The sequence below is a fragment of the Melospiza melodia genome, chromosome 2 (assembly GCF_035770615.1).
Source record: "Melospiza melodia melodia isolate bMelMel2 chromosome 2, bMelMel2.pri, whole genome shotgun sequence".
Classification (NCBI taxonomy): Eukaryota; Metazoa; Chordata; class Aves; order Passeriformes; family Passerellidae; genus Melospiza; species Melospiza melodia.
The window spans coordinates 121,150,234-121,177,223 of NC_086195.1; the positions used below are offsets into that span (position 1 = coordinate 121,150,234).

Consider the following 26,990-nt stretch of genomic DNA (forward strand, 5'->3'; position numbering starts at 1 on the left):
TGTGAGCCGGAGGAGGAGACTGGTCAGTACAGGTTTGGGTTTTTTTGTTTGGTTGGTTTGCATATAGACAGAGGCCTCTGCAGTGGTTTTGGAGAGAATTTCAATTGCTTCATATTATGATATGGAGCAAATCATACTGTCATTGAGGAACATTGGAATCCTTCCCTTTTTGCAAGATTCCTGTCGTATTTTCATTGTATGCAAATTTCCCAGAAGGGAAACCAAGACTGAGGTTCTGGGTGGGGTCCAAATGTTATGGTAGAGAAGGTTTTGAGAAGTTCCAGTGAATTGAATAATCCTAGAGATGCATGGTCCAATCACAATCCTGAATTCCAGGCAGTTCTGTGAGGCTGTGTGCTGCACAAATGATACAGCTGTGATGTACAGAGACAGGTCTAAACCAGCTTGCAGCAGTTTTGCTGTTTAAAAATGCTGAATATTGGCTGTCACTGTTCTCTCAGAATGCTAACTCTTCAGACTCATGTGAAAATCTCAGACAAAGTGAAATTCAGCTTGGAGCTTCATTCTTTTATTAGAGACCTGAGACTAAAAGGAAAACTATGAAAAATCTTACCACTCATGACTGTGATGAATTCCTCTGATTTACATATTAATAAAGAATGCCATGAATTAGCAAAACTCCCTTTTCCTACTGCACTGTTGTAGCAGAGCAGAGGATGTGAGTGTAGTAAGGAGTAAATGCTAATTTTTCCATGCTCAATTAGAGTAAAAAATTGTTTTCAGAAATGCCAAGCATCTAGAACTGCAGCTGATTTTAAACATGAAAAATTTGAGATAAAAAGTTGTGTCTCCAATCACAAGCAAGGACAAGTTAGTTTGGCTGGTTATGCTGATTGCCTGCCCAAGAAAGGCATGGCACAAATTATTTCCTGTGACGTTCATAGCTTATTAAAGATTTATCTATGTTTTGCAGTCCTAACTCAAATCACCATGTAAAAACACTATAAATGGGAGCAGCAAATGTTTGAAATCAAGCTCAGTCTTTCTGAACTTGGGATTCAGAAAATCAATGAACTGTAAAGAAAAAAATAGATCATTTTACACGTGGACCCTAAAAATGGTGACTTTCTGAATGAACCATTCTGTGGTCATTTTCCACATAAATTACTAGAAAACTTGCAAGCAGTGCACAGATTGTCTAATTCTCTTACCTGAATGTAGTTTGGGTAGGCAACTGCTAATGCATAAAGTGTGTGCAATGCTTTCAAGGGAAGACCAAAAAATAATCCTGAACATTGCTCTTGGATCACTCTGGGTGATCCAAGACATTTTTTTCCTTAAATGACAAACAAAATAAGGCAAAGGCAACAGACCAGCAAGTCAGGCTTTCCTGTTGCTGAGACAGGAAAGAGTTTCCAAGAGAATGCTGTGTGGCACATGCTTCAGCACAGTGTAAGCCTGCCCATAAACCCTGTTTTAAAAGCATCAGTGCTTAGCCTGCACTATTCTGGTTCTCAGAGCCTGGAAAAAAGTGGATGTCCCCAGCTGACCCCTGATTCTTACACATACATCTGGCCTTCCACACACTGGACATTTCCTGAGGTATTTCAGAACAAGTTCATAAATTCATCATAGAATGGCCTGGGTTGAAAGGGACCTTAAAGATCATCTAGTGCCAACCCCCCTTGCCATAGGGAGGAACATCTTCCACTAGACCAGGTTATCCAGCCCCTCATCTAACTGGTCTTGAGGGCTTCCAGGAATGGGACATCTACAGCTTCTCTGGACAACCTGTCCCAATGCCTCACCACCCTCCCAGTAAAGAATTTATTCCTAGTATTTGATCTAAACCTACTGTCTTTCACTTTGAAGTCATTCCCCCTTGTTCTGTCACTACCTGCCCCTGCGAACAGTCTCTGTCTATCTTTTTGTATTCTCCCTTAAGGTACCATAAAGTCACAATTGGGTTGCCCACAATCAGGCCTTTCTGCTGGATTTTCAGAAATTGCCCTGATGGGCTGAGAGGAAAACAATACTTTTGCCTGTAGGGCTGTGATGGGGCCGGTTTCTGTATGAGTGAAATCTCATCTTGTTTCCATGTTCATCTTTCCTTTTCCCCTTTCCCCCTGTGCAGATGTGCACACACAAACAGGACAAGGTGTGAGGAGATATGCCTCTTCTTTCAGGACACATTATGGGAGCTGTGAGGTGAGCAGTGGAGTACCTGCTGTATCTTGGTGTGGGGACACCAGATGAGGTCTCTGAAAGCTGCATCCTGTCTTGGGATCCCTGGTGTAAGAGACTGCCTTGCACTGTCCTCCAGCACAGGGCCTGGGCTTAAAGCCATCCTTTATCTCAAGCAGGCTGAAGCACATGTGAGCCTTATTTTTTCCAAAGGGAACCCTTCTTTTCTATATGAATGCAGCAAGTGGCAAATGCAGGCAGGATGCTCTGCCCTAGGTGTGAGAAGATCATGTGGTTTCCCATTTCTCTGCTACTGTGCCTCAGCTGAGCACTGTGTACAAGGAATCTCCACTGGCTGGATGGTAAAACTGGAAGCACAGAGAAGCGATAAGGAACAATGCAAGCGGATTCAAAAGGGATTTGGATCATTTAGTTGATGAGCCAGCAGATGGCAAATGCTGCTTGGTGTAGAAAATGAAAAGTAATTAGTCTGGGAACAAAGAGCAAATGTAGGGAGTGGGTGTTACATTCAACACTGATCAGAGGGAGAAAGGGGTTACTGTGGAAAAAAAGCACATAGGAAACGTCACTTCAGTGCACAGCTGCAATAAAAAAGGCAAACAAGACACTAGACCGATGGAACAGTGAGCTATAATGCACCACCAAAGAGGCAATACAGTCCCCTGGAAAATGGTTATTAGGCCCCAGACTACTGCCTGGAGCATGGGTCACTGTCTCAGGAAGGTTATGTTTGGAGAAAGGTGCATTATAAAGCAACTAAACCCTTAATGGTTTCAATGATTTCAGTTCTGAGGCAAAGTTAAGAGGCTCATTCTGAGGGGTCAAAGAGACCTTAAAGAGATTTTAAAATTACAGTAATGATCAGTACAGATACCAGAAAATAGTTGTAGTAATACAAGATTGTAAAAATTAAGAAAGTGGTACTGAGCAGAGAGCAAAAGCTTCACAAACTGCTGCACAAGAAAAGGACAGCTACCTTCTGACTCCGTTGAGCTGGCTATGGTGAAATACAGCTTCAGGAGCACATAACTCAGTCAAGTGAATGATGCACAATTGCAGTACATGGAGGTGTCCTGTGGAACAAGCAGGAGGACAAATAAAGACACAGATAAAAGTAGAAAAATCATTTAAGGGAAGAATCTCTCCTCAGGGCCTCAGGGTTTGTTTTTATTTGGATTCTGTTTGTGCAGATTCCTAAGCTGTACCTATCTGCCCGCTAATAGAGTGAACAACCTTTGCACACAAGCCATACTGAATGTGGGTTCCCCCAAACCACATTCAAAGAGGAGAAAAGGGTAGGAGGAAGGTAAATGTTGCCCTGTCTTCCTTCAGGTCTAGTTAAGATAGAGATTGTTGGGCTTGTGAAAAGCTGGGAGATTGTTGTACTGCTTGTGAAAAGCTGGGACAGCAACAGGCTGAATTTGAGGTCAACAGGTAGTTTACCAGGCTAGGGAAGGAGGGAAAAACTGGAAACAGGAATACCTGCAAAAGGGTATGTAAGCACTAAAACTGCAGTTAAATAGGTTTCAGGTGCCCATGCCTGTCTGGGAAACTACAGGATAGCATAGGAAACTGTCTATGCTTAGAAAAATAGTGCCTGGTTGGGCAGGGATTAGAGAGGCACTGGAAGTAAATTTACTGACTTGTGCTGTGTAATACAGAACTGCTGTATGTGTGGTGTAAATACAGAACTGCTGCCACTGCTGCAGGAGTTGGATGGAGCCTGTATATCCTGCTGAGCCCTGAGGTCCTGAAGCTGGTAGACATGGTTTAGAGCACACTGATTAACTGCATGGACATTGATAGGAGGCCTGGGCTCTTCCATTTAGCACAATGGCCAGAGAAGACAGTATTCAGGGTATATTGTCAGGAAATTAGAGGTTCATTTGCACAAACCTCCCAACAGAGAGCTTGCTACTGGATTAAGCTCAGGTCCTGATCAAGTTTTGCCCCCTCTGTAAGAGGGAATGCAAGACAGTGAAAAGGAGCTGACAAGACTGAGCTTGTCTCTGGGGTGAGGTGAGGGAGGTAGCGAATGCTGTCGCTCCATGTCTGCAAGGCTGCATCTCCACAGTTGTAGCCACACTATGAAAAAGGAAATTGAGATAAAAACACCTTGTGCTGATTAACTGCAGGGGGTGCCATGGCTGTATCACTAGTGAAAAAAGAAGAGTTTGAATTTGCTGACTTTATTGCAGCTACACAAAGCTATTCAGTGCCTCTAAAGCTTATGTGGAAGTGGGAAAACAGAAATCATGTAGTTCATGCAGACTGATGTTCTGGCCTAAAGAGAACAGCATCAACTTCTTGCAAGGACAGAAGGACCTCCAAGAAAGATGTGGGATAATCTGCCCTTATAGAAACCTTATTTTAATTCTCCTGTAGTCAGGTACTGGCTTAAATTCTGAAAGCCTGTCTTTTTACTTTTTCCAAAGTTTAGCATAATTGTTCTGCCTGGATATTCCCGTGATCCGTATAGCCATCCAATCCTTCTTTGAATCCTGCACAGTTCTTGACCTCAGTGCTTCCTGTGGTGATATCTTCCACTGTCCAATTACACATTATGTGAAAGAGACTTTCATTTGATCAGCTTTGAATGCATGAGGTCTTCATTTCATTGAATGATCCTTTATTCTTGTGTTATGCAGCAAGTTAGAGAAAAATGTCAGATATTTCTTCTCTAGAGTATTTGGTATTTTATCTTACTGTGTGCCTTCTATCTGCCTCTTTTCTGAGATAAACAAATCTCATTCCTTTCAATCTCTTCTGGTGATAGTCTCTGCCTCAACCTTTACACCCTCTGACCCCCAACTCGCTCATTCTCATTCTCCATTTGTCTCTGCAGGATCTTCTCTGCTTGGGGAGGGGCATGGACAGTATGCCAGAGGAGAATTCAGTGCTGACCGAGTAGGTGAATATCTTGTTAGCTGTGTGGGTTTCAGCTGTACCCTGGTCAGATGTCTTGGTTGAGCTGTCTGTACTGGTTTTTAGGCATTTGGTGCTGAGCTCAGCACCTCAGACCTTAATTACTGTAACTAGCTCCTGTCTGGCATCTCCAATATTCATGCTGTCCCATTTCATTTGGCAGATATCTTGCCACCCAGGAAGTCTGCATTATCTGATAACCTGACCTTATCTCCCCTTCCTAGACCCTTTTTTCTACCACTTCAAGAAGAAAGGTCTTACCCTTAATTGAAAAAGCCTTTTCAATACTTCCTTTTGCTATATGTCTGGTTTTATGCCATCCTTAAGCTATTTATGACTTCCTTTTCATAAATTAGTAGATTTGACATGCATTGCCCACACTGTCCATGCTGTCTTCACAGTAAGAGCTTTTCCATGCCAATCTAAAGATATCCTATTATTACCTCTTTGTAGTCATTCAGAACATTCTAAAAGTCTAATTTTCTGGTAATATGTCCCAGATGCAGTGAAGGGTAGTAAGGCAGGGTTATCTGGAATTCCATGCTATGCCTGGAAGATGTACCTGGATCTGAAAGCACGAGCAGCACAGTGAAGGTGGAGCTCCCCTTGATATTTAGCAGGAGGTGTATCCCTTCCAGCCCACTCAGCCCAGGTTGGTACATGGAGTTGTAGATCTATCAAAGCCAATTTGTGTCTTCCACGTCAAAAGAACCACAACTACTTCACCTTACACATGTTTCACTTTGTGTGCTAAATGCTCTGGTATTGAGGCACTCATTTTCTGGCTGTGCTTTCTTGCTTGTGGGAATTGCGCCTCGGAAAGTCACAGATGATTCATGCAGCATTAGACAGTGACCTCCAGGGCTCTCAGGGGTGCCAGGCACTAAATTGCATCTCAGTTAAATAGATGATCTTCCTGTCCTGTTATGACAGTGCAGAAAGCTCTCTCAGAGTTCTGGAGTTGAAGGTGCCTCTCCTGTGCAGCTCTTGTGGGCCATGGTTTTTGTGTGGGGGCCCTGTTTGCACCGTTCTGTCTTCTACAACTAAAGCTCCACACAGTCTGGAAGCAAAAAAAAATAAATAAATTGACTTTCAAGTGTTTCTTATTTTTTGAGCCTACTTCATACTACAGTGCTATTTTGTTGTGTTAGCTAGATAAACCAAGGTGTCTTTCATATTAATACGTAATTTTGGAAATGAATAGTTTTCACAGGTAGGAAGTTGTGAGTGAATTGGAAATTGAATGATGTTCAGAAGTAATCTGAAGAATATTATCTGGGAAAATGCTGCTGAGGGGGTTCAGTGCTGAGGTTGGGATACTTTGTGCTGAAATCCAAAGTTTTTGTTTCTGCTATCTTGCTCAAAATGGAGCTGTAGTGGAATTAGAATCTGTCCAGGTTATTTTAGAGAGGACAACTAAGATGGTAGAAACTTTGCAACACTACTTAAAATTAGGAAGACACCGGTTAGTGCAGTCTTCTTCTTAAATAATTATGAGAGTATTTAATAATACTTACATAAATGCAATGTAATCCAAATGTCATTTCTTCATTATGAGCCAGTTGTGCCTGACCCACATGTTTTAAATTGGCACCGGTAAGGCAAATGAAAGATGAATAGAACAGCTGAACTGAAGAAGCAGACCCAGTTGGGTCACTTCTGTTTCTTTAGTGTAAAATTTTCAGAAAGCATGCATTATAAATCTATAATCAAAAGAGAATTTTGGATTGCTTTCAGCATTCCAACTGCCTTCTATCATCTCAAAGCACCTATTCGTGCTTTTACAGGAGCTTTATGAAAGCATGTGAAGTGGGTATCAATTTACCCCTGTCTTATGCTTGGAAACAGACAGGACAGCTTTATCCTCTTCTTTTGGTTTTCTCTGGATGATGATGATGATTTTTGTGAGCCTGGTATAAAGCAGCCAGTACAGAAAAAATTGCCGTGTATACCTCATTTAGAGCATTTCAGCTTAAATCCTCCACTCTTGCCATATTTTAACTCAAATAACTTCATACACAGCAAAGAATACCTTGTTTTGATTAGAAACTATTAGCTCAAGCTAGTTAGAGACCTGAGCTTAGATATTTAAATCCTTCCCCAGTCAAAATTTATGTTCTGATGAAACAAGAACAAGTTATGTCTGCCTCATCTAAACCTGTTTTTAATCTTTTAGTCCATTCAGCATCATGGAGAGAGCTATAAAAACAATTCACTGAATCCAGACTGACCAGGTTGTCTTCACTTGCAGAAGCAGACACCTTGTTTATATTTTGTATCCTTGAAGTTCAATGAACTTTTATCACTCTTAGCTTCCTCTTTTATTTTTTTTCCTGCTTCATCAGTGAGTTTAGAATGCCACTAAGTAATACTCTATTAATCACATTAAAGGACCATTGACCCTAGTTAATTTTTTCCTACTAGCTGCTGCTAGTGTTCGATGTGCAAGAATGACATCAGGATGGATCACACTTGGTGTGGTGTTACAGGTCCCAGGCCCTTGGCAGAGGGTGCACTGTGGCTGGTGTTGGGAGTGAGAGTTTCTGCTGATTTGATTTTCTGTGCTCATTTTTCAAACACCAATATTACAAATAAGTACTTGATCCCAATGGGCAGCTCGGAGCAGGGTCTCATCCTGAGAGAGGGCTTGTTTATGTTAAGGCTTGCTTTCAGTTTGTAACAAAACTCCTGCTGTATTGCCTGCAAAGAAAACCCCATAACAAAAACCCAAAACCCCCAACCTGGAACTATGGCCTGGTTCACTCTTTTCCTAAGAGGTTTGTTTGTTATCCTGAGGAACACCTGTAGGAATGTACTTTTCTCAACCCAGCTGGATGGAAGGTCTTGTCTGGGGCTCTGCATCAGGTACTGATAATGTAGAAGGGACTGGAGATTATTGCCCTGCTTAGGCACTGCTGTCTGCCTGGATTCAGGAGCTCTTCCCTCAAGTGAAGGCGCATCCAAGTCATCCAGATCCCAGGCACCTGAAACGATGTGTCTGCTAACAATGCTTAAAGCATTAAGTGAACATGGCTGCAAAAGCTTGGTTTTAGTCCTTTTTGAGAAGCATGACAGCAGTGAGAAGGCTGGGGAATATCTCTCAGGGAGGTCTTTTAAAGATGGGTATGCTTCCCATACTGGCTTTCCAAAATGGATGTACTCCTTGTGCTTAGTGTTCATTCTGCTTACCTGCAAGGATTTGTAAATAAAGAGCAATCCATAGCACTGTGTGGCTAATACATTTTTTTTCTAGGGAGCAGGAAAAAAAGAAAAGGAAAAGAAAGATCTGTATCTATAGGACTGTGTTCCCCATTATTTTAAACTGCAAGTAGGCATATGTGCTCTCAAGTCACAGTTCTTGACATATGTAACCTTAGCTTCTTAGAGCTGATTTGTAACACTGGTGTTTGAAAAATGACTACAGAATATCAAATCAGTTCAAATTCACACTTGACAGGAGTTGCATAAATGGTCCTGGGAGACACTGTAACAGTACATCTCTACTGATTTATAATTCCTTATAGGATGGGAGATTTCGAGCTAATAATCCCTATCCAGGCAGTTGAGTGGCCTGGCTTTCATTTTAAGGGACGTTGAGATGTGCTGCTGGTTCCTATTTTTAAATTAAAGGAAATTTAAGAATCATGTTATTGTGAATGTGAGCTTGATGCAAATGTGAATGTATGATAACAGGGCCTGCATTTCAGCTGGATTTATTGCAATGTTTCCTTTTGTGTTTTTTCTTGTGGGCTTGCATGTTCAGTGAACAAGATCACAGACTAATTTATTTCAGAATAGCAAATACTACTGTCTATGCATACATTCCTCAAATTGCAAACAGAAACTCCCCTAAATTCTATGTTTCCCCTTGTTTTTCCCCTTTCAGAACACATATTTCATCTTCAAGTTTTGAATTTTTTTTGTTTGTTTGTTTTTGTTTTGTTTTTTTTCTATGACTTTGCAGTTACGACTTTGATACCATTCAAAGTGAAACACTGGGGCAGAATTTTAAGAGCTGAAGAGCTGCAGTAAATTCTTCATTGCTCTGTGTCTTTAAATTAAGACTGGGTGCTTAATAAAAGGTTAGGCTTCTCTTCATCAAGTTATTAGCCTTTCATAAAGAAATCCCTTGATGAAATGTTATGGCCTGTGTTTTCCTGGGAAGTAAGACTACATCATTGTAATGGGTCCTCCAGGTCTTTAGCTCAGGGGTGCCTAATTTCTTTCCTGACCTTGAATTACACGGCAAGAGGAAGTTTAAGAGGAACAAGTCAGGAGGTAAAATTCTGCATATTCTGAATATTTTACAGGATTACGAGCCAAGTGCTGAGGTGTTCAGAGGAAGGAGCAGTGCTAAAAAAAGGAGCTCCATTAACTGGAAGAAGTCAATGAACCTGTGTCTGGTGTGTAGGACTGAACCAGCACTGGTGGGGAGATAGCAGTGGGCTCAATTTGAGCCTTGGTGGGCTTGGAATCACAGCTATGGGGAGCTGTCCCTCTGCATGTGGTTCATCAGCTCCTCAGCTGCTGCAGGCAGTGCCTGGGGAAGTGATCTCCCAGTGCCTGGGCAGACCATTCCTGGCCTGTTCTCCTGTCCCTGCAGCAGCCTCCTGGCAGTGATCAGGAGCAGCAATGCCATGTGTCAGCCCATCATGAGTCATAGTCACTTCCTGAAATCCATTCTCCACCATCAGCACCAAAGCTCTCCATTTATGTGCTTCAGCTTGTGATGATTACAGTCCATTGAATGCACGGGTTTGTGTATGGTGGTGACTCATCGAAGTGCAGAACATTGTTTGGTCATTTTTTCTGTGCTGCACCTGAGATGTTCCACCTCCAGATGCTGCCTGGAAAAATATGTCTTCCCCAGTAAGAAGTAGGAAAATGTCTAGCCCCTGACTCCACAGGTATTGATGGCCCAGAAAAGAACCACAAGACTCCACCACTTGCCAAACAGCCATGTTAAAAAAGCAGCATTTAAGTTTTGGCCCAAGTATGGAATAAGTATTCCTAAGAAGTGGCAATCCTGCATGGGAAGAAGCCATAGGAATTGGGAAATAGTTGGTAAACATTGTGTGTGTGTGTGTGTGTGAGGACAGGGGAAGGCAGGCTGGAGAGTGACTTGTATTTCTTGTGGTTTTATTACAACAGTGGCTGTAAATTGTGAAGTGTTGCTCTGCAACTGCTGAAATCATGGCTGGCTTTGGCACCACTTACAGATGTTACTGCTCTTAAGGACAGGGGCTTGTTTCTTACATCTGCATAAAGAAAAGTATGGATTGGTGATGTGCTCATCCAGTGCCTCACTAAAATGTAGCAGTGACTGCTCTCCTTCTCCCTGAGAGCTGCCTCTCTTCACATCTTTATTTTTTTCAGTTAAAACTGGTGTCCTGCTACTGAGATGTGCTGTAATGAAAGAGCCTTTCCTCCTTCCTTGTACAAAGCTTTCATGAGCTCAGCCTGAAGGAAGTGTGGATGAGGGTGTGTGACTTAGGCAGGAACACAGGTGACTGTGATGGGATTCAAAAGCTGTGACACAAAACCCAGCAATTGCTTCCCTTGTAAAAAGGCTTATGAAAGAGACAGAGAGGCATAATTGAGACAGAAGGATGTTGATTTCATGGTTTATTGTCACATTAAAAAAGTAATATTACTGATGAATTAATATTTGCTTTTTATATAAAAGTGCTTATTCTTACAAATCCTTAAGGCTCATTCTGTTACATTACAGTAGGATTTTTCACCATCCCAGAAACTGTGCTACATGAGTTTTACATGAACTGTGGACATAGCAAAATCTCCAAACAGTAAAACAAGTAATTAATAATTTCATTGCCTTTGTATGCATTATCCTGTTTAATTGTGTAACATAATTTAACATGAAAACAAAGCAACATTTTCTTTTATTTTCTAGTTTGGCTTGGAACTGATCCCCAAAATATTTCTATTTATTTTGAGCAAATGGAACAAATACAATTGGTTTTAAATCCCAGTTTTTTACTCGTAGGGCAGAAGGGAAGGAGTGAGACAGAGGAGCATTACAGATGTATCATTTACCCTATGTTTCTCACTAAAGAGGAAAGGACTGACTACAAAGCACAAGTACTGTTTATATGCCATATATTTATTTTTGTAATGTCCCTATGTTGTACTTTGGTAAATCTCCCACTGAAGCCAATGTGAGTTTTGCCTGAAGGAGGAATAAGACCAGGGCTCTCACGGGGGACATTTTACATTAAGTATTTTATTATATTTTTGTCTCACAATGGAAGAATGAAATAGGTGAAAGTTACTAAAGCTCTTGTTTGTATTGATCACAAGTGGAATATGATTTCTGGCATATACTATTATACACAGATAAGAGTATACCATATTTATTTGTAATCATAATCAGAGCTATATTAGTTGGATGGGCAGTGAATTTGCTATTTCTACTTAAATTTTAGATATTTATTTATTCTAAAAACCTTTTTTTTCAATAATTGGGTCAAAATGCAGCAACTAAAAAAATACCTCATGCAAAGATAAAAATAATTTAAAGTATTCTGGAGCAAGGGGGGAAATGCTAGCCAATCTAATAAATAAGGCAGTTTAAAGCATTTGTGACTGCTACTGTGATATATGTACATACTTTACAGCATAAATTACTGTACAGAATACTCCGTTTATTAACCTGTGTAAACAATATTGCCTGCTGTATGGGGACATACTGTGGGATTATGGTCAGCAGAAAGACAAACTGCTGTAGCAGGGTGGGGGAGGCCTCGGGTAGCACATCCTCAGAGAGCAACATGAGCGTTATTTTATGAGCTGCAAACAAAGCCATCTCCACTTGAGTAATTGTACAAAAAAATCCGCTGACGTTTGTTGCTATAAACGAAATATGGAAATGAACCTCTGTGGTTTGTTACAAAAATAACTCTAGTCATAAACTGGTCTCTGCATAGCTCACCTGGCCAGGGAACCTCGCTCAGGAGCTCACTGTGTGAAAAGGGAGATGGGGAAGAGTCGCAATGCGCCAGTACCTTGTGGTGTGCTGTCTGCACTGCCAGCCAACAGCTGATCCCACACTGGGATTGCCACGCTGCCTTTTCAGCCACTGGTGCCACGTGCAGCATGGGAAATGGGGAGGGAACCCTGTGATTGTTGCAACTGGCAGGAGAAGTAATGACATGTGTAAGCTTCCTGTTATTTCACCCACCCTGCACTGCCTCCCCCACCCATTTGTTTCCCTCACCCATCCACCGTGTGGTTTACTTTTGAATTCTGCAAGGTGGCAACTCCAAGGATAGTCTCTGTAGGATGCCTACTGCAACACAGCACTGGCCAGCAGACACCACTGCAGTCCAGGTTTCCATAAATAATATGGCCAGGAAGGCAGGGAGTTGCCAAAAGCAGTATGTGTGCACAGCCATGATTTGTTACTCTGGCTATCGTCTCCATCTGCCATGGTCAGCACGGAACAATGCCCCTGCACAGGAGGACCAGGGACCATTGCCCAGAGAGCAATTCTCACACTGCCTGGCTCCTCTGCTTTGGCTCCTGCTCCTCCTGTTGCCATCCATGGAAAGAGACAATGGTGCTGCAAGCCCACCTTGACCTGGCTGCTCCCCCAACACACCAGGGCTCTTTCTGCCTCCCCCAACAGCAAGGGAAGCCAGCCCTAGGAGCTGCTGTGGCATTCACTGGTCTGCTGGCAGGCCATGAGCTTTAGGTGTCTCTGTGTGACCTATGGGCTGTTCATCATGGATGAAATTCCCATTTTCATGTAATGAATTGGGAAATGCTGTTGAATTTCCATAAAAAAGAGTAATATTGGCTTCACTTAGGCTCATAGCCAATCTCATCTCTTTCATCATCTACAGAAAAACTTTCTCCTTTTTTAAAGGAGGCCAGCTCTACTTCCAGGTGACATAAGGAAAAAGTGCCTGCAATTGTTTAGTAAACTGTAAAATGTATTTTCTTGATATTTCAGTAATCTTAATAGAAAAAGGTGCACATTCAGTTCTCAAGGATCTACTTTGGATTAGGCCTAGTAAATTTTAGAGTGGTCCAAGTCTGAAATATATGCTTGAAACATCTGAGAAATAAATGTATTTACCATATGCCTATTTTTCTGCATATGTGCTCCCTCCCAACATGATCTCAGCCCCATCCTGCCTCAGTGCATCCTGAATATTCACCAATTTCATCAGGCATTCCTGTCAGCAACAGGTATGACCATAAACCTGGGGTGCGATTTATAGCACCTCTGTATCTGAGCTCATTACCTAACTCCCTTTAAGCCAGTGGAGGCAAACAAGAATTTCTAGGGTGAGATTAATTGTGCTTATTTTAGATCTTCAGTACAAGATGAGATGATTTCCAACTTCTGTGTTTAAATCAGAATCCTTTTTCTCTCTCATTCCACCTTCTTTTCCTATTCAATCCCCGTGAATTGCTACAAGGCTGACTGTGTATCCTCCATGGCCTAAGGAATGGCATTGTACAGGTGAGACCACCAGCTCCAGCTGGTTCCACTGCAGGGCCATGAAGTGGCAAAGCCCACTCAAGTAGATTGGTAGCACAGTCAGGCCAAGGCATTGGGCCAGGAGATGCTGCTGGCACCCCTCCAGCTGCATTGCTCTTTCACACAAGGTATCTGAGTCACCAGCACTAAGGGCTTTTGGTCCCCAGATTACTGGTCCCTCCCATTTGCCTTTCCCTGCTGAGGAGATGAGATGTCAAAAACTGTGCACGGACTCATCAGCACTCACTGTCCTTCCTCAAGAGAGAACTGAATTTTCTTGCTGGAAATAATGAGAGAAAGTGGAAGCCAGTCCCTCAGATGGAGTGGGAATGAGAAGAAAGCAGGAAGGTCCTGAACTGCTTGGAGAGCTCTGCGCTGCCTTTCACCTTTTTCCGGTGACCAGTTTCTACTCTCCCTTGTCCTGCATGTCGCAAGCCAGGAGATGGAGTTGAGGAAAAAAATATCTAGAACTGCAGGAAGGGACCTCGACATCCAGAGGGATCTTGAGAGAGAGAGGACCCTCATGTGAACCCCACAAGGCCCATCAAGGTGAATTTCATGGTCCTGTCCCTGTGTTTGTCCAAGCCCCAGTACCAATACAGATGAGGGATGCACTGATTGAGAGCAGTCCTGCTGAGAAGGACCTGGGGGTGCTGGTGGATGAGAGGCTGGACATGAGCCACAAACATGCCCTTGCAACCCAGAAAGCCAAAAAAGCATGACCAGCTGGTGGAGGGAGGTGATTCTCCCCTCTACTCTGCTGTGGTGAGACAGCACCTGGAGTGCAGTGTCCAGCTCTGGGTTTCCAATTCAGGAAGGACATGGACCTGTTAGAGAAGGTCCAGGGGAGGCCATGAACATGGTCAGAACATCTCCTGTGAAGACAGGCTGTGAGAGTTGGGGTTCACCCTGGAGAAGAGAAGGTTCTGGGGAGATCTTACGGTGACCGTGGTCTTTTTGTACAAAAAGGGGATTTATAAGAAAGATGGAGAAAGACTTTACTAGGGCCTGTAGTAACAGGACAAGGGGAAACAGTTTTCAGCTGAAAGAGAGTAAATTTAGATTGGATCTAAGGAAGAAATTCTTTACTCTGAGTGCTGAGACATAGGAACAAGCTGCCCCGAGAAGCTGTGGATGCCCCATCCCTGGAAATGTTCAAGGCCAGACTAGATGAGGCTTTGAGCAACCTGGTCTAGTGAAAGGTGTCCCTGCCCACTGCAGTGGGGTTGGAACTAGATAATCTTCAAGGTCCCTTCCAACCTGAACCCTTCTATGATTCTATGATAAATCTAAACTGCAAAAGAAAATATAATTTTTTTTAAATAGAGGTGTATTCTAAAATAGAAGTGAGAAAAAGAATAAGAAGGGCCTGTCCTTTGGTAAATGTTATCTATGCCTAGCTGGTTCCTTCAGGAAATGTTTTCTTTCAAGTCTGTTGACAGGGTAAGAATTCCACGCATCAGAATGCCAAGTGGAGGAGAAAAGAATAACTACTTCTAAGAAAGAACTTGTTAGTGTTGATTGAGTAACATGAACCATGTTAGAAACATTTTGTTGATTTGACCGGTGTTCAGTCCTTGGTGAAGGGCTTTATTGATAACTTCTAGGGGTAATGTGTCAGAACAGAGCTGGAAGTCTGCTCTGGGGATACTGTCTAACAATGGTGTGATTTGGGAAGGTCACTCCCACACAGAGTGGGAGAACACTGTGCTCCCAACCAATCTCTGACTTCCCACTTTGGTTACTGGTACTGTGCATCAAAATCAGACACATATTTTGTCACTAGAGACTTTTTTAAAAAAAAGCATTTTAACAAATGCTTTGTTAAGCAACTAGTTCTCTGCAACGCACCATGCTAAAAGAAAATTTCCATTGATCTGAAGTTATGTGAAGCTGGATTTGGATTAATGAATTATTTGAACACTTGAGGCTGTTTTGAGGAACATACTTTGTACAAATTTCTTTTGCAGATATACAAAGCAACTGAAAGACATAAAAAGATTTGAAACTCTTAGGATGGCCATGCAGCACTTTGTTAATCTATGCTGTTTGTCCCATTATGTACTGTTGTGATTCTTGCTCTCTGCCAGGATCAAAGTCATAGATACTCTGGGAATGGCAATTTCACCTAGACTGTGACACCCCTTGGCTCTAAGCACAAGTTTTATACACTCTGGTGCTTACACCAAGAGCTTATATAGTATTTAAGGATTTTGTGGGTCTTGTAGCTCTGGACTCAGGGGTGAAATTCATCCAGTGTACTTAGCAGTTTTTTCCATAGCTCTTCAACAGCACTTTCCTTCTGAGGATACAAAGTGATTTGCAAACATTAATTAATTCTCATAAAGCCCTATGAGGCAGATAAACGTTAAGTATCCCTGTGTTGGTACATATGAGAAACATGAGACCTGACTGCCTTATCATTCATGCTGTTCACTGTATTTGCTCCCAAAAATGACTAAGTGGGACAGAGGAAATCCCTTTTTCCAGCCCCCCTCAGTTCTGTTGTTTTCCTTGGACCTTCTGGAATCCTTTGAGAGCAGCAGGGACAAGGCTGGGCTTCAAGCTGCAGTGTGTGAAATTCAAGCTACACAAATTGCAAAAGTGAAGGAGCCTTGGTGTATTTGTTGCTGGTTTTGGGGGCAAAAGCCAGGCCCTTTATGCAACCTGTGAGTTACTTGCTCCCTGTTCCAGCACCCCACTGGAAAGGTGGCTTGGGCTGCCAAAGAAGGAAACACTGCTCAAAGTCAGGCATACTTGTGGGCTACCAAGAGCAACAGGACTAGACAGCACGTGGAGGCAGAGGAACTACTTGAAGAAATAGCCCCAGCTGGATCTTACCCATCTCACTGAAGAAAACCACAGCCTTTTGAAAGACCAACAGATGCTCTAAATCTTAGTGTTTTCCTCTCTGTAGCTTTAGTCAGCTTAGCACAAACAGGACCTAAAGTGACTTTCCCAGTTTGTTAATTAACCTTAAGAGCAATTTACAGCTTGGGGCCAGTGATGCTGGAAATGGAGGCTTGGCCTTTTTGAGGGCAAATGGCAGGTTTGTGAGAGATGGTAAAGTAGCTAATTTTTCATGCTAACAATATTGGCTCAGAGACATAGTTCCACATTTTTTGAGACATACCAGACATAAGATCATCCAAATGCTTTTCTGAATGCATTTTGACAAATTTATCTATGGTTACATGCCTTCCCAGGCCTTGGTGCACAGCACATAACCTAATGTAACAGTTCTCATTATGATACTGATCAGACCAACCAGGCATTTTTAAGACATGAAAACTAGACTAATTCCTTAGTTTCAAACACAGTCAAGTCAAATATGTGATGTAAATGATAACAAAAGATAACAAAATGAGAGGCATGTTAGGTCTGTGCCAGACAGACTTCTGTTGTTACCTTAACAAGTCTGTATACTTCAGGCATTGTTTGTATTTCTATTGTGCCAGGAGATTTTATTCTTTAGTTTGAGGATTCTTGCTGTATGGGGGAGGGAAATGTTGCCATTGCTGTGGACAAGAAACATTTCTTTCTGACATATTAAGCATTAAGAGGATTATGTAAAGACAAGGCATATTGCAGAAGGAGATGTTCTTAATATAGCCTTTACCATGAACCCACGACCTGCCAAAAATTTAGGAGAGTTAAAAAACCTATTGCTTTGACAATCTTTTAATTTTAAAAAAATCGTCTTGTAAAAAGATCAAGGAATTCATCCACTGTTATTTACATAAAATTCAAACTTTCTTGCTTAAAATCATGAATCATTTAATGTCACATCTATGGGATATCTAGGCAGATGCCATTAATCCAAGTCATTTTGAAAATTCCCATTTCATTTGGATTAAAACCTACAACTAAGTCAGTGAATAGCATATACTGTACATGCATTAAGGCTGTTGACTACTAAAGTCTCTTGGGTAGATAAACTAAGTACAGATTAGCCAGGTCTAAGTGTATGTTCTCATCTGGGGCAGAAAAGATAGCCTGACATTTCAGATTTGAAACACTAGCCATGAAAAATGGTTGAACATTTGTATTACAAAAGAGATACTATGGCACAGTCCCAAAGGTGCATTTCATTTAAATTAATTAGCTACACAAATTATTTTGACAACAGCTACTGCACTTCTTAGGTGATATGGCTGCTCAGTGATGAGTACTTGATGATCAATGGTAGGCACTAGTAATATCCTTCATGCTGAGTGACTTTATTACTATTTAGATTTACAGTATATACATATGTGTTTGTATCTACACTTAGGGCTTGATCCTCTTAACCTCCTTTACCTAAGGTCTTCTGTTCGCTATAATCTCTTCCTTTGGAGCTCTGTTATTTGAACAAAAGAAATAGGCAAACAAGGGTTTGGGTATCCTGCCACGTGACAGGAAGGATTATGCCTGGCTTTTGACCACACTTGAACCTCTGCATATGCTTTGTTCTTACCTGACACTCATGCCACCATGCCATACTATAAAGGTTTAAGGCCAAGGGTTCTGTACTATCTTGCTGCCTGTGAGAATCCTATAGGCTGTTCTGGATTTGTCAAGCCCACCTGCAATACACAGTTCCTTTGCATCCATTCCCATTGCTGTATGAGCTCTTACTGATTGAGGAGTCTCTGTTTGTAAGCAGACTTCTTCCTCCAGGCATAATCCTTCTGGATTTGTACAGAATTACTTCTTACTTTTCCAAAATTGAACCCTAATGTCGCTATGTCTAAAGAAGCCTGCATGTTCCTGGACTTTCACAGCAGATTAAAATAAGTCAGTGTGTTTCATGGAACTGCAAAAAAGGACAGCCTCCTCTGGTCCCATCCAAAACACACAGAGCATCTTTGACTCACAGTGTGATATGCCTAAGACTATTCAGGTTCTTAAAGTGGTGCATATGCTTAACTGGACCAGACCTGAAGTCACATGCACTTTTGCAGACCAGTCCCTAAGAAGATGAAATTAAGTATTTGTTGTCACCGTGCCACATTCAGACATCCAATCAGCAGCAACCCTACAGAGCAAACAGCCTGCACAGAAGAGTATTCTAAATAACCTTGCTAAAATAGTTTAGCTGTGAGAAACCCTATGGAGAAAAGGCCAAACCCTTTAATTCACTCATCCTGTTGCACCACCAGAAATTAAGGCTCAGTGTGCTCATCAGACAACACAGATGATGCCAGCACAGAAACAAAAAATCAGTAAGATTTCCATGGAAGCAATAGTTTAGCTGAGATAACTCAATATGAGAGCAATGTACAGGAAAGGACAATCATCTACAGAGATGCTTAGTACTTGCAAATGTTACAACAAAACACCATTAATTCTTGCATTTCTTTGAAGTTTCTTGACATATTGTATCCATACAAAGAGTTCATCATGATTAAGAAAAATATCCCGATCTTAGTAAAATAAACACGCTTCAAAGTTCCATATTTGAAACTCAAATGCCACATGTGCAATAAAACTAAACTCCATTTAAGGCAAGTAATATATGTTACTTCTAAAATTTCTCAACATTAAATATCAGAAAGGGCTCCCAAACCCCCAAACTTATCTGAAGATAAACATCATAGGCACCGTCAAAGAAAACAGAAGCTAATCTAGCTGGAGTTTCACTTTCCTGATCTGAGGAGAAATCCTGCAGTACCTGTGGATGGCATTGAAGCAGCTGACAGAATCCGTTGCTACTAGTCTAGCAAATCCTGACAGACTTCCTTCCACGGCTGGAGATCAGGCAAGTGATAAACAGAAAGGCACCGATCGAGTTCTCCGCGATACTTGTGACGAAACAAAGTGTGTTCCTTCTGGGGTGGGTGACAGCCAGGGCTAAGGGTGACAGCAGGACTCAGAGGTCACGTATTTTGTCATTTAAAGGCAAGTACATGTTCTCTCCTAAAGCCAGCCACATTGTAACACTCAAGTCCGTACTATGAGGTGGCTACAGCCACAGGCATTCTCCTGGGGGAAGTATCTGAGCACCGATGGGCACAAAAATATTGGCCCAGGATGGCTTGGGGCTGAGCAGTTCCTTGGTGGCTGCTTCAGAGAACACAGTGAATGCTGAGTCTGAGCAATAGCTGGAGTTATGGTGAGAAAAACACAGCTATGTGGGGCTCAGTGTCCTCATAAGCCCACTCTTTACCATGGGGTACATGAAGTCTGTGCTACCAAAGACATTTGACTGAGAAATTGTGCCATATTGTTTGGTATCTTTTCTTCAAAATGCAGCTCTTTAAAAATGGGGGGCAGAAAACTAAAGGCAGCAAGTACCAATTAATCAACCATTTGTATCAGTGGCTCCTTCTACTTGTATCTTCTATTGAAAGTGTGTTTTGTACTCACAATTTCTTAATATGTAAGCAAATTAGATTTGAAAATAACAGTAAGAGGGTTCACTAATGCCTTTGACAAGAACAATCAATTGAAAGTCACTGGAGCTGCTGATTTGAGTAAAGGCAGCAAATCTGATTGCAAAAGAAAATATTTCCAATATAGAAAAAAGAACCCCTAAATATGTGAAAACCACTGAAAATGAACAAAAATGCACTGAGTACAAGCGCAGTTGATATGAACTGGCCTTGACCTCATCTGACCCAAATTAAACTCCAATTATTGTGGGATTAATTCTCTGGCATGAAAAACACAGCCTGTCAACGGGAACTGAAAACATCCCATAAATCAAGAAACGCTAAAGCCTAGTTGAGGATTATGCATGAAGAGTGAGAGGATTATGATAGGAAACAGTTCTTAGCCTGATGAGCAGCAAACTCAGCTTCCCAGATAAAGGAAATTGCATGTAATGCTCCTATACAGCCTGGAAGAAAACGTTGCAAGCTTCTGCTAGATGAAAAAGATATGAAAGCCAAAATCTGCAGGATGAAGCCTTCCTATGCAAAGCCAACAACTGTTATAAATATCTGTCTGTGTGTGTGTGTGCAGCCGAAGTTAACACATTTTCCTTCCTAAGTGGATTAGTGTTTGCCATATTTTTTCCTTATCTATTTACTGTCAGTAACAGAATGCAATTTTGCACCATCTCTTTTAAGTTCTTCCTACCAGCACATCTGTTTTTAGGCCTTCCTTTTGCTTGATACTGTAGGTCGCACTGTTGGTGAGGAGCTGAATGAGACATAAAGTTATTTAAAAAGACAGGAGATAAAGAAATGCATGCAATTTGTTGAAACTTATTGCACATGAAGGAATGCTGTCTTTCTCCAACTTAATGTGGACTACACACCTCCTCTCTGTGCTCCAGTGGAGAAGTGACAGGGAGATGGCACAATTAATATGGAAACTTCTGTGACGTGTCCATGCTCGCAGTAAAAATTCTCCATGTCTATGATTTTCCCTCATTCATTCCAGTTCAGGAAAGCCCTTGTGTATGTGCTTAAGCTCTGCTGAAGTCATCAGGATTTCAGTACAAGCTTAAAGTTAAGAATCTATTGTGAGCTTTCCTGAATAGGGATCTGTGCTTATTGCACTTGGTTCAATCAACCCATAAGATTTTGGTTTCTGAGTTTTTCAGTACAAGAATAGAAAGGGTATGTTTGTGCATTAAGATCAGTTCTTCGTAGTATTTCTAGTGTATGAAAATGTTTGGAGAGTGATACAGAACAATTCATTCTGAAGAGACATCATTGTATATTGTACCTCTGTGCATATACATGTCTACACTCAGAAGAATTTTGCTCAATATTGAAGAATTATTCACCTTTGTTTGGATCAATGCTGTAGCTGACTATTTCTGTAGCACAGTGTCCAGAATAACTGAATTATCCATGAAAGGGATACTGTCCATGTGAATGGCACACAGTCATTATGACAAGTGAGCACTATTCCGCACCCAGTGAAGTCCTTGTTGAGTGTACTGGACTAAATGCTCCATACTGCTGTGCAAGGTGATAGGTCCCATCAATGCATCCAAGTCATTAAAAAAATCTGCAGGGAAAAAGAATTGCAGGGATTCAGCATCAGAAGAGTGAATCTTTATTTGCTACTTGTCACTCTTTAACAGATTTTATTCTCTTGCAAATTGAGTCAGGCTGAACATTCCATGGGAATGAAAGTTTAGTGCTGGGGAGATTAATTTTAAAGCCCTGTGGTTCATGATGTTACAGGCTGATGCACAGCAATTTTCTTTTTAACGAACAAAGCAGTGAGTTCTTCAGCTTTGCTTTTCATTAATTTCCATTGAGTCTTGATAAAGCAAACAGACTCGGGGCAAGATTTATTCTGAGATTGAGGACAAGTAGATCAAAAAGTCCATACACAAGTGTCCAGTGACACATTTGTGATATGCTAGATATTTAAGCTACCATGACAGAGAAATAGAGGCCTCTACAACATGGCCAACCCAGCCTAAAGAGTAATTTAGCTAACTAGCCAGTCAGGACTTAGAATCACAGAATGGTTTGGGTTGGAAGGGACCTTTAAAGATCAGCCAGTTCCAAGCCCGTGCCATGGATAGGGACAATTCCGTTGTCTACTCAGAGACATGTAGTGCCCATTTGAGATGCTCTGGGGGAGTTCATACGTACAGCCTGGACTGGCAGATCTAACACAGAATGTGCAGGAGAGTTCTGGAGTGGCAGTTTAGGTAAGGATACCTCAGTAAATTGTAGTCCTCTCTCCCTTTTTAGTACACCCTGAGAGGTGTGCTGTTTAGTACACACCTTTCAGGGTGAACTAAACAGCACTCTGAACTGCTGGTGGTATTGAATAAAGCTCCATCAACTGCAATGGGAGATGAGCCCCCCAACTCATATCTACATACCTTCACTTAGGTGTCCTTGTTTTGACTTGGATCTTGCCCATGTCCCTGCCTTAAATACACAAATTAGCCTGAAGACTAAGGAATACTTCACCATCAAGTCAGATGCTGAGGCATTTGCTCATGGAAACCAGTTCACCTGAGAGTAGTCTGCTGCAGGCACCTTGTTCCAATCTGTGTCTGCTGCGGATGGGGGAGGGCTAGGGGCTGTTCATTCCTTCTGCAGAAAGGAGGTGTGCTCCTGCTTTTTGACTTGATCTGGCTAAACATATCCCATGCAGCTCCATGACTTTGGGGGCAGGAAGATGTCTTACCTCCCACAAGCCTTCCTCTCTAGAATGCACAGATGGTAGGAAGTGCTACTTACAGCCAAGTCTGTGACCTGTCTGTCACAAGTGCTGGCTCAGCTCCTCTGAGCAAGACAGCTATCAAAAGTGCCTTTTTGGGCTGTTTTGGAACAAACTAGGAGCAGACTGAAGAAAGAAATAATCTCTGCAATCCTACTTTGCAGACAGGTTTCATATCAGTTATTTTCCTGATCCAAATCATGTGACAGTCTTCTAGAATAGTCCACTGCCTTGCCTTGCTCACCTCTGTTTTCCTTGGCCAGGTTGTCAGCCATCTCCCAGTAGTCATAGCTGTGCAGGATGCTGTTGGTGATGCTGACGTGGTTGGCGGCCATCTGATGGATGCGCTGCGGGATGCTGATGATAGGAGATGGAGAAGGGGCCCCCGTGCTCCCCTGGGATCCTACAGAACTGACTGGAGAAGGGCTGGGGGACATAGGTGATGGAGTTCCTGTGCTCCTAGAAAGCAGTGTTAATATTTAAAAAGTGTTGGGATTAAAAACACAAGAGTATCAGAACATACCACAGATAAAAATATACAATTTCCAACTGCCAATCTGATATAAGATTACTGTGCAACTTACTTTCCACTGGCACCCCAAGGAGATGGGTTCTGGGCAGCTTTTGATGAATTCTGGAAAGGAAAGAGTAATTCACAATGCATATAATTTATATAAGACTACAAAAGGAAAAGAAAGAAATGTAAAAAAAGTGATGGAATTGCATCTCATGAAGTAATAAACCCAGTCAGCCTAGTTTGATGTTATGATGAAGCACTGCTACAGAACAGACTTGAAACAGCCTTTTCAACACCCTGGCATAGGCACTGATTAGAAAAACATTAGGTGAAATGGAAACTTTTCACAGAAATCCCGGGAATTCAGAAAAAAACAAAAAGTGCTGTGGGACTCTGTAAAGTTTAGGCTGGAATTTCTTGTGATGAAGAAAATCAGAAGGATTTCCTCCCACTCTCCTGCCCCTAATGACAAATGTCATTCCCCTAGGACTTGCAAGACTGTGCAAATCTGCTCTGCCTGGCATCCACAGGGATGTGAATCTGAGGATCTGCAGCTCAGGTGGGTGTTTTAACCACCAGGCTCAAAAATCTCGCTCATGATTGCTCTTTATGGAGCTGTTCCCCTTGGTCCAAACATGGCAGCATTCACAAGGTCAGAGAGACTGCCCATGTAGATTGGTGGTTTTCATAGCTGAAGGATTCCCCAGAGAACCCCAGAAGGGGCCATTTGATCATTTAGTGGGGTCTCTTGTATACCTGGAGTCACTGAGACTCTCTCTAGTATATTCTTAGGCTAAAGAATTTCATTGCTTGAGGAGAGACCACACTACCTTGTGCAAGCACTGTATTTACAAAGCCCGAGAAATTCAGGTGCTAGCAGTAATGGAGATTGGATAAATGATTTTATAATTTAAAAATTATTTTAGTTGTTAAAATTCCAGGAGCTGGAGGGAATTCAGTCACAGGTTCCTGATCATTTGACCTGGGGAAAAACTCCACCCCTGTCCCAAAGTGACTGATTCAGTCCTAGGGCTGTGAGAAAGAAGTCTAAGAAACCAAGCTTTTCTAGTCCATTTCATCCATGCTCTCACATTCAGCAATGGCCAGCCTGATTCTTCAGAGGAAAGGAACCTCCTTGCTCTCTCCCTGAAGCTGAACCTGCAAGTAACTGTGTGCTGGAGAACAGCCCTCTCTTCTTGACATCCATGTGGGACCAGACAAAGTCCTGCAGCTTGAGATCTGTTTATGGATACTGTTTTAAATGCAAAGCTGTAGTGGTTGTAAACTGCAGGAGTTACAGGCAGTACCAGCAGTACAAAACCTCTTGGTCTCTCAGGGCTCTCAGGGCTTAGGAAGGAAAATGGTAAACAAGGGGCTTCAGATGTTCATGGATTTCACGGCCAGGAGTAATCCTGCAGTGCACACAATCTGCAATGTCTGTTTCCTACCAATCAGCACTTCTGAAAGAATCTAAATTACTTTTAAAATCTTTTCTCTTATTTTATTCCTTCTAAAAAGGACAAATAGTCATATAGAAATTCTTAGACACTATTTATCTTCCTTATTGTTCTTCTTGTCCTGTTCTATGTCTATCGTCTATAATTAGAAAAAAATGGTGTTTCACAGTTTCAAGATTGAATCTTCCTAACTTCAGTGCTATCTTCTGGATTCTGTTGGTCCAAAGCCAGCAAAACTGCATGTAATCTGCAAATCATCAGCTCTGTTTCCATGTACACAATGATGTCTTAACCCATTCAGCACCAAACTGGACAATCCCCTAAGCCTCTCTTTAAAAAACTTTGTTTTCTCAGTTTTGATGTGTCTTCTGAACTGCCTCTTGGGTTTCTACATCTTTTATGTGCACCCCAACACTGGCTGTATTTTAGTAGTGATCATGCCAATACTGTGTGTATCCTGTCATTCTTCCTGCATTTTGACATTGGGTCTTTAATGTCCCAGGTACATGACATGAAAAATAAGCTTTGGAGTGTCCCACAAGGGCTTCTTCCTTCTGAGGGTTTTCTTTTTCTTTCTTTTTTTTTTTTTTCCTTTTGACAGGAAAAGCTCAGGTGTGAAAAGATAAAAAGGAAAATTTCTCATTTACCATCTTAAATAGAACTAACCTGGGAATCCTCAGCATTTGAACCTGCTCCAGAATAGATTATTTTTTTCCCCCATTCTTTTCTGATGTCTCTCAGAACTACTTGTCTTCATCTTTCTAGTGCAATGGAAACTGAGTGCCTGTTGTTTACTTACAGAGTTGGAAGCAGGACAATTTGAAAATTGGAGTCAAGGATACTTCCACTGTAATGTAACCTACCTCTGCCTTACTGTACAACTTCCTACACATCTTTTTTTTCATGTTTTAGGCATATTGCTTCAGTTTCCTCTCAGTTCTGCACCAGAAGGGTGGGGGTAAGGATTCTAAAGAGTGTAATGTTGTAAGGGATTTCTTATACCACTTTCTCTACTGCAACCCATTCTCCTGGTTTCTTTGTTCTCTCTTATGTGCCTGGCCCCTGAATATCTGGACCTTCTTTCTAATTCTCTGCTGCACTTTTTTTTCTATAAGGGAAATAAAAGGAGATTTAAATAGTATTTTTTTATTTTCTAAAGGGAAAATATGTCCAATTTTCCCTGCAAATGCGTGATTAAAAATCCTTCTCTGATTGATAATATATGAGGAAGTTCTTAATGCAGTCAGCATTTCATGTCACTTGGTTTTGAAAGCTTTTAGATACCAAATATGAAAGGAGTGGAGAACTGGCTTGTTTTCCACTGAAAATTATAGCAAATGGACGATTTTTTCCACTTTTGCTTTTAAAGGTGAGACTACTTTCTAATGTGAAGCTATGCTATCATTGTGTCAGCAGGAGCTCTGCAAAGAAACAAACTCTTCTTGGCTATAGTAGAGTGTAAGTCCATTTTATGTTTGCTGTGAAACAGTCTCTGTCTGCTAGCAGGAGATATTTTACATGATTGAGAGCTGCTTAATACAGCTATTCTATGAACTGGTCAAGAAAAACAAAGTACTTCAATTGGCACATATTTCTTTCCCCTGAAATCAAGTAATTGTTAGAGAAACCTAATGTGTTGAATGATATACTGATAAATTTTTGAAGCAATTACATTGACTTCAATTTCCATTTGACAATAACAGATCTGCCAATTCTTTTCCCTGTCTTCATGTGTTCAGAATTTGGTCATAAGCATTCGTGCCTGTATTTGAATTTTTTTATTAACAAAATATCAAAGGATGGATGTTTTTCATTTCAAGGTTCTTCTGTCCACAAAAAAGCCCCAACAGATGAGCCCTGTGTTCAAAGACAAATGCCTGTTCAGGTCTCACAAAGCAGTTTGTCTTAATGACACTTGTATGTTCATTCTTCTTCTTTTTTTTTTTTTTTAATTTAGGAAGATAAAGGCTAATTTTTGTGTTTGTACATCACATGCTGGATGGATTGACTGCAAGAAGTTTCACTTTGTCAGAAATGAAAAATGGTAGCAGCAACAGGTGAAGCAAAGCAGGAAGGGGAAGCCAAGGGTGCCATGTCAAGTACGTGACAGGTGGTCTGTCTGCCCTCTGATGCTGCTGTACAACTCCTGCTGAACTCAGCGTGGGCTCTCTGACAGTTCCCTGGGTAAGATGTCCCACTGCACTGTCCTACCTAGTGATGCTGCTGAATGGAAGGCCTCCATCTGAGGACTGATCTAGATCAAAGTCTTCAACTCGTGGGAAGTGTAATCCCG

The 26,990-nt window shown here is 41.6% G+C and overlaps 1 protein-coding gene and 1 long non-coding RNA gene across 3 annotated transcripts in view; one reads left to right on the top strand and one right to left on the bottom strand.

Moving 5' to 3' along the window:
- Positions 1-26,990, top strand: part of LOC134414748 (uncharacterized) — a 37,199-nt gene that overhangs the window by 8,015 nt on the left and 2,194 nt on the right. The window contains exon 2 of the long non-coding RNA XR_010026823.1: positions 26,655-26,881. This is a non-coding gene — a long non-coding RNA (uncharacterized LOC134414748). The remainder of the gene's footprint in view (positions 1-26,654; positions 26,882-26,990) is intronic.
- The window catches only part of AFF3 (ALF transcription elongation factor 3), a 326,046-nt gene continuing 309,757 nt past the window's right edge, over positions 10,702-26,990 (bottom strand). For both annotated transcript variants that reach the window (XM_063149789.1, XM_063149788.1), the window contains exons 19-21: positions 23,308-23,357; positions 22,968-23,182; positions 10,702-21,544 (exon numbers count right to left, since the gene is read on the bottom strand). In XM_063149789.1, coding sequence (XP_063005859.1) covers positions 21,423-21,544; positions 22,968-23,182; positions 23,308-23,357 — 387 coding nt within the window. In that variant the 3' untranslated portion in view covers positions 10,702-21,422. The remainder of the gene's footprint in view (positions 21,545-22,967; positions 23,183-23,307; positions 23,358-26,990) is intronic.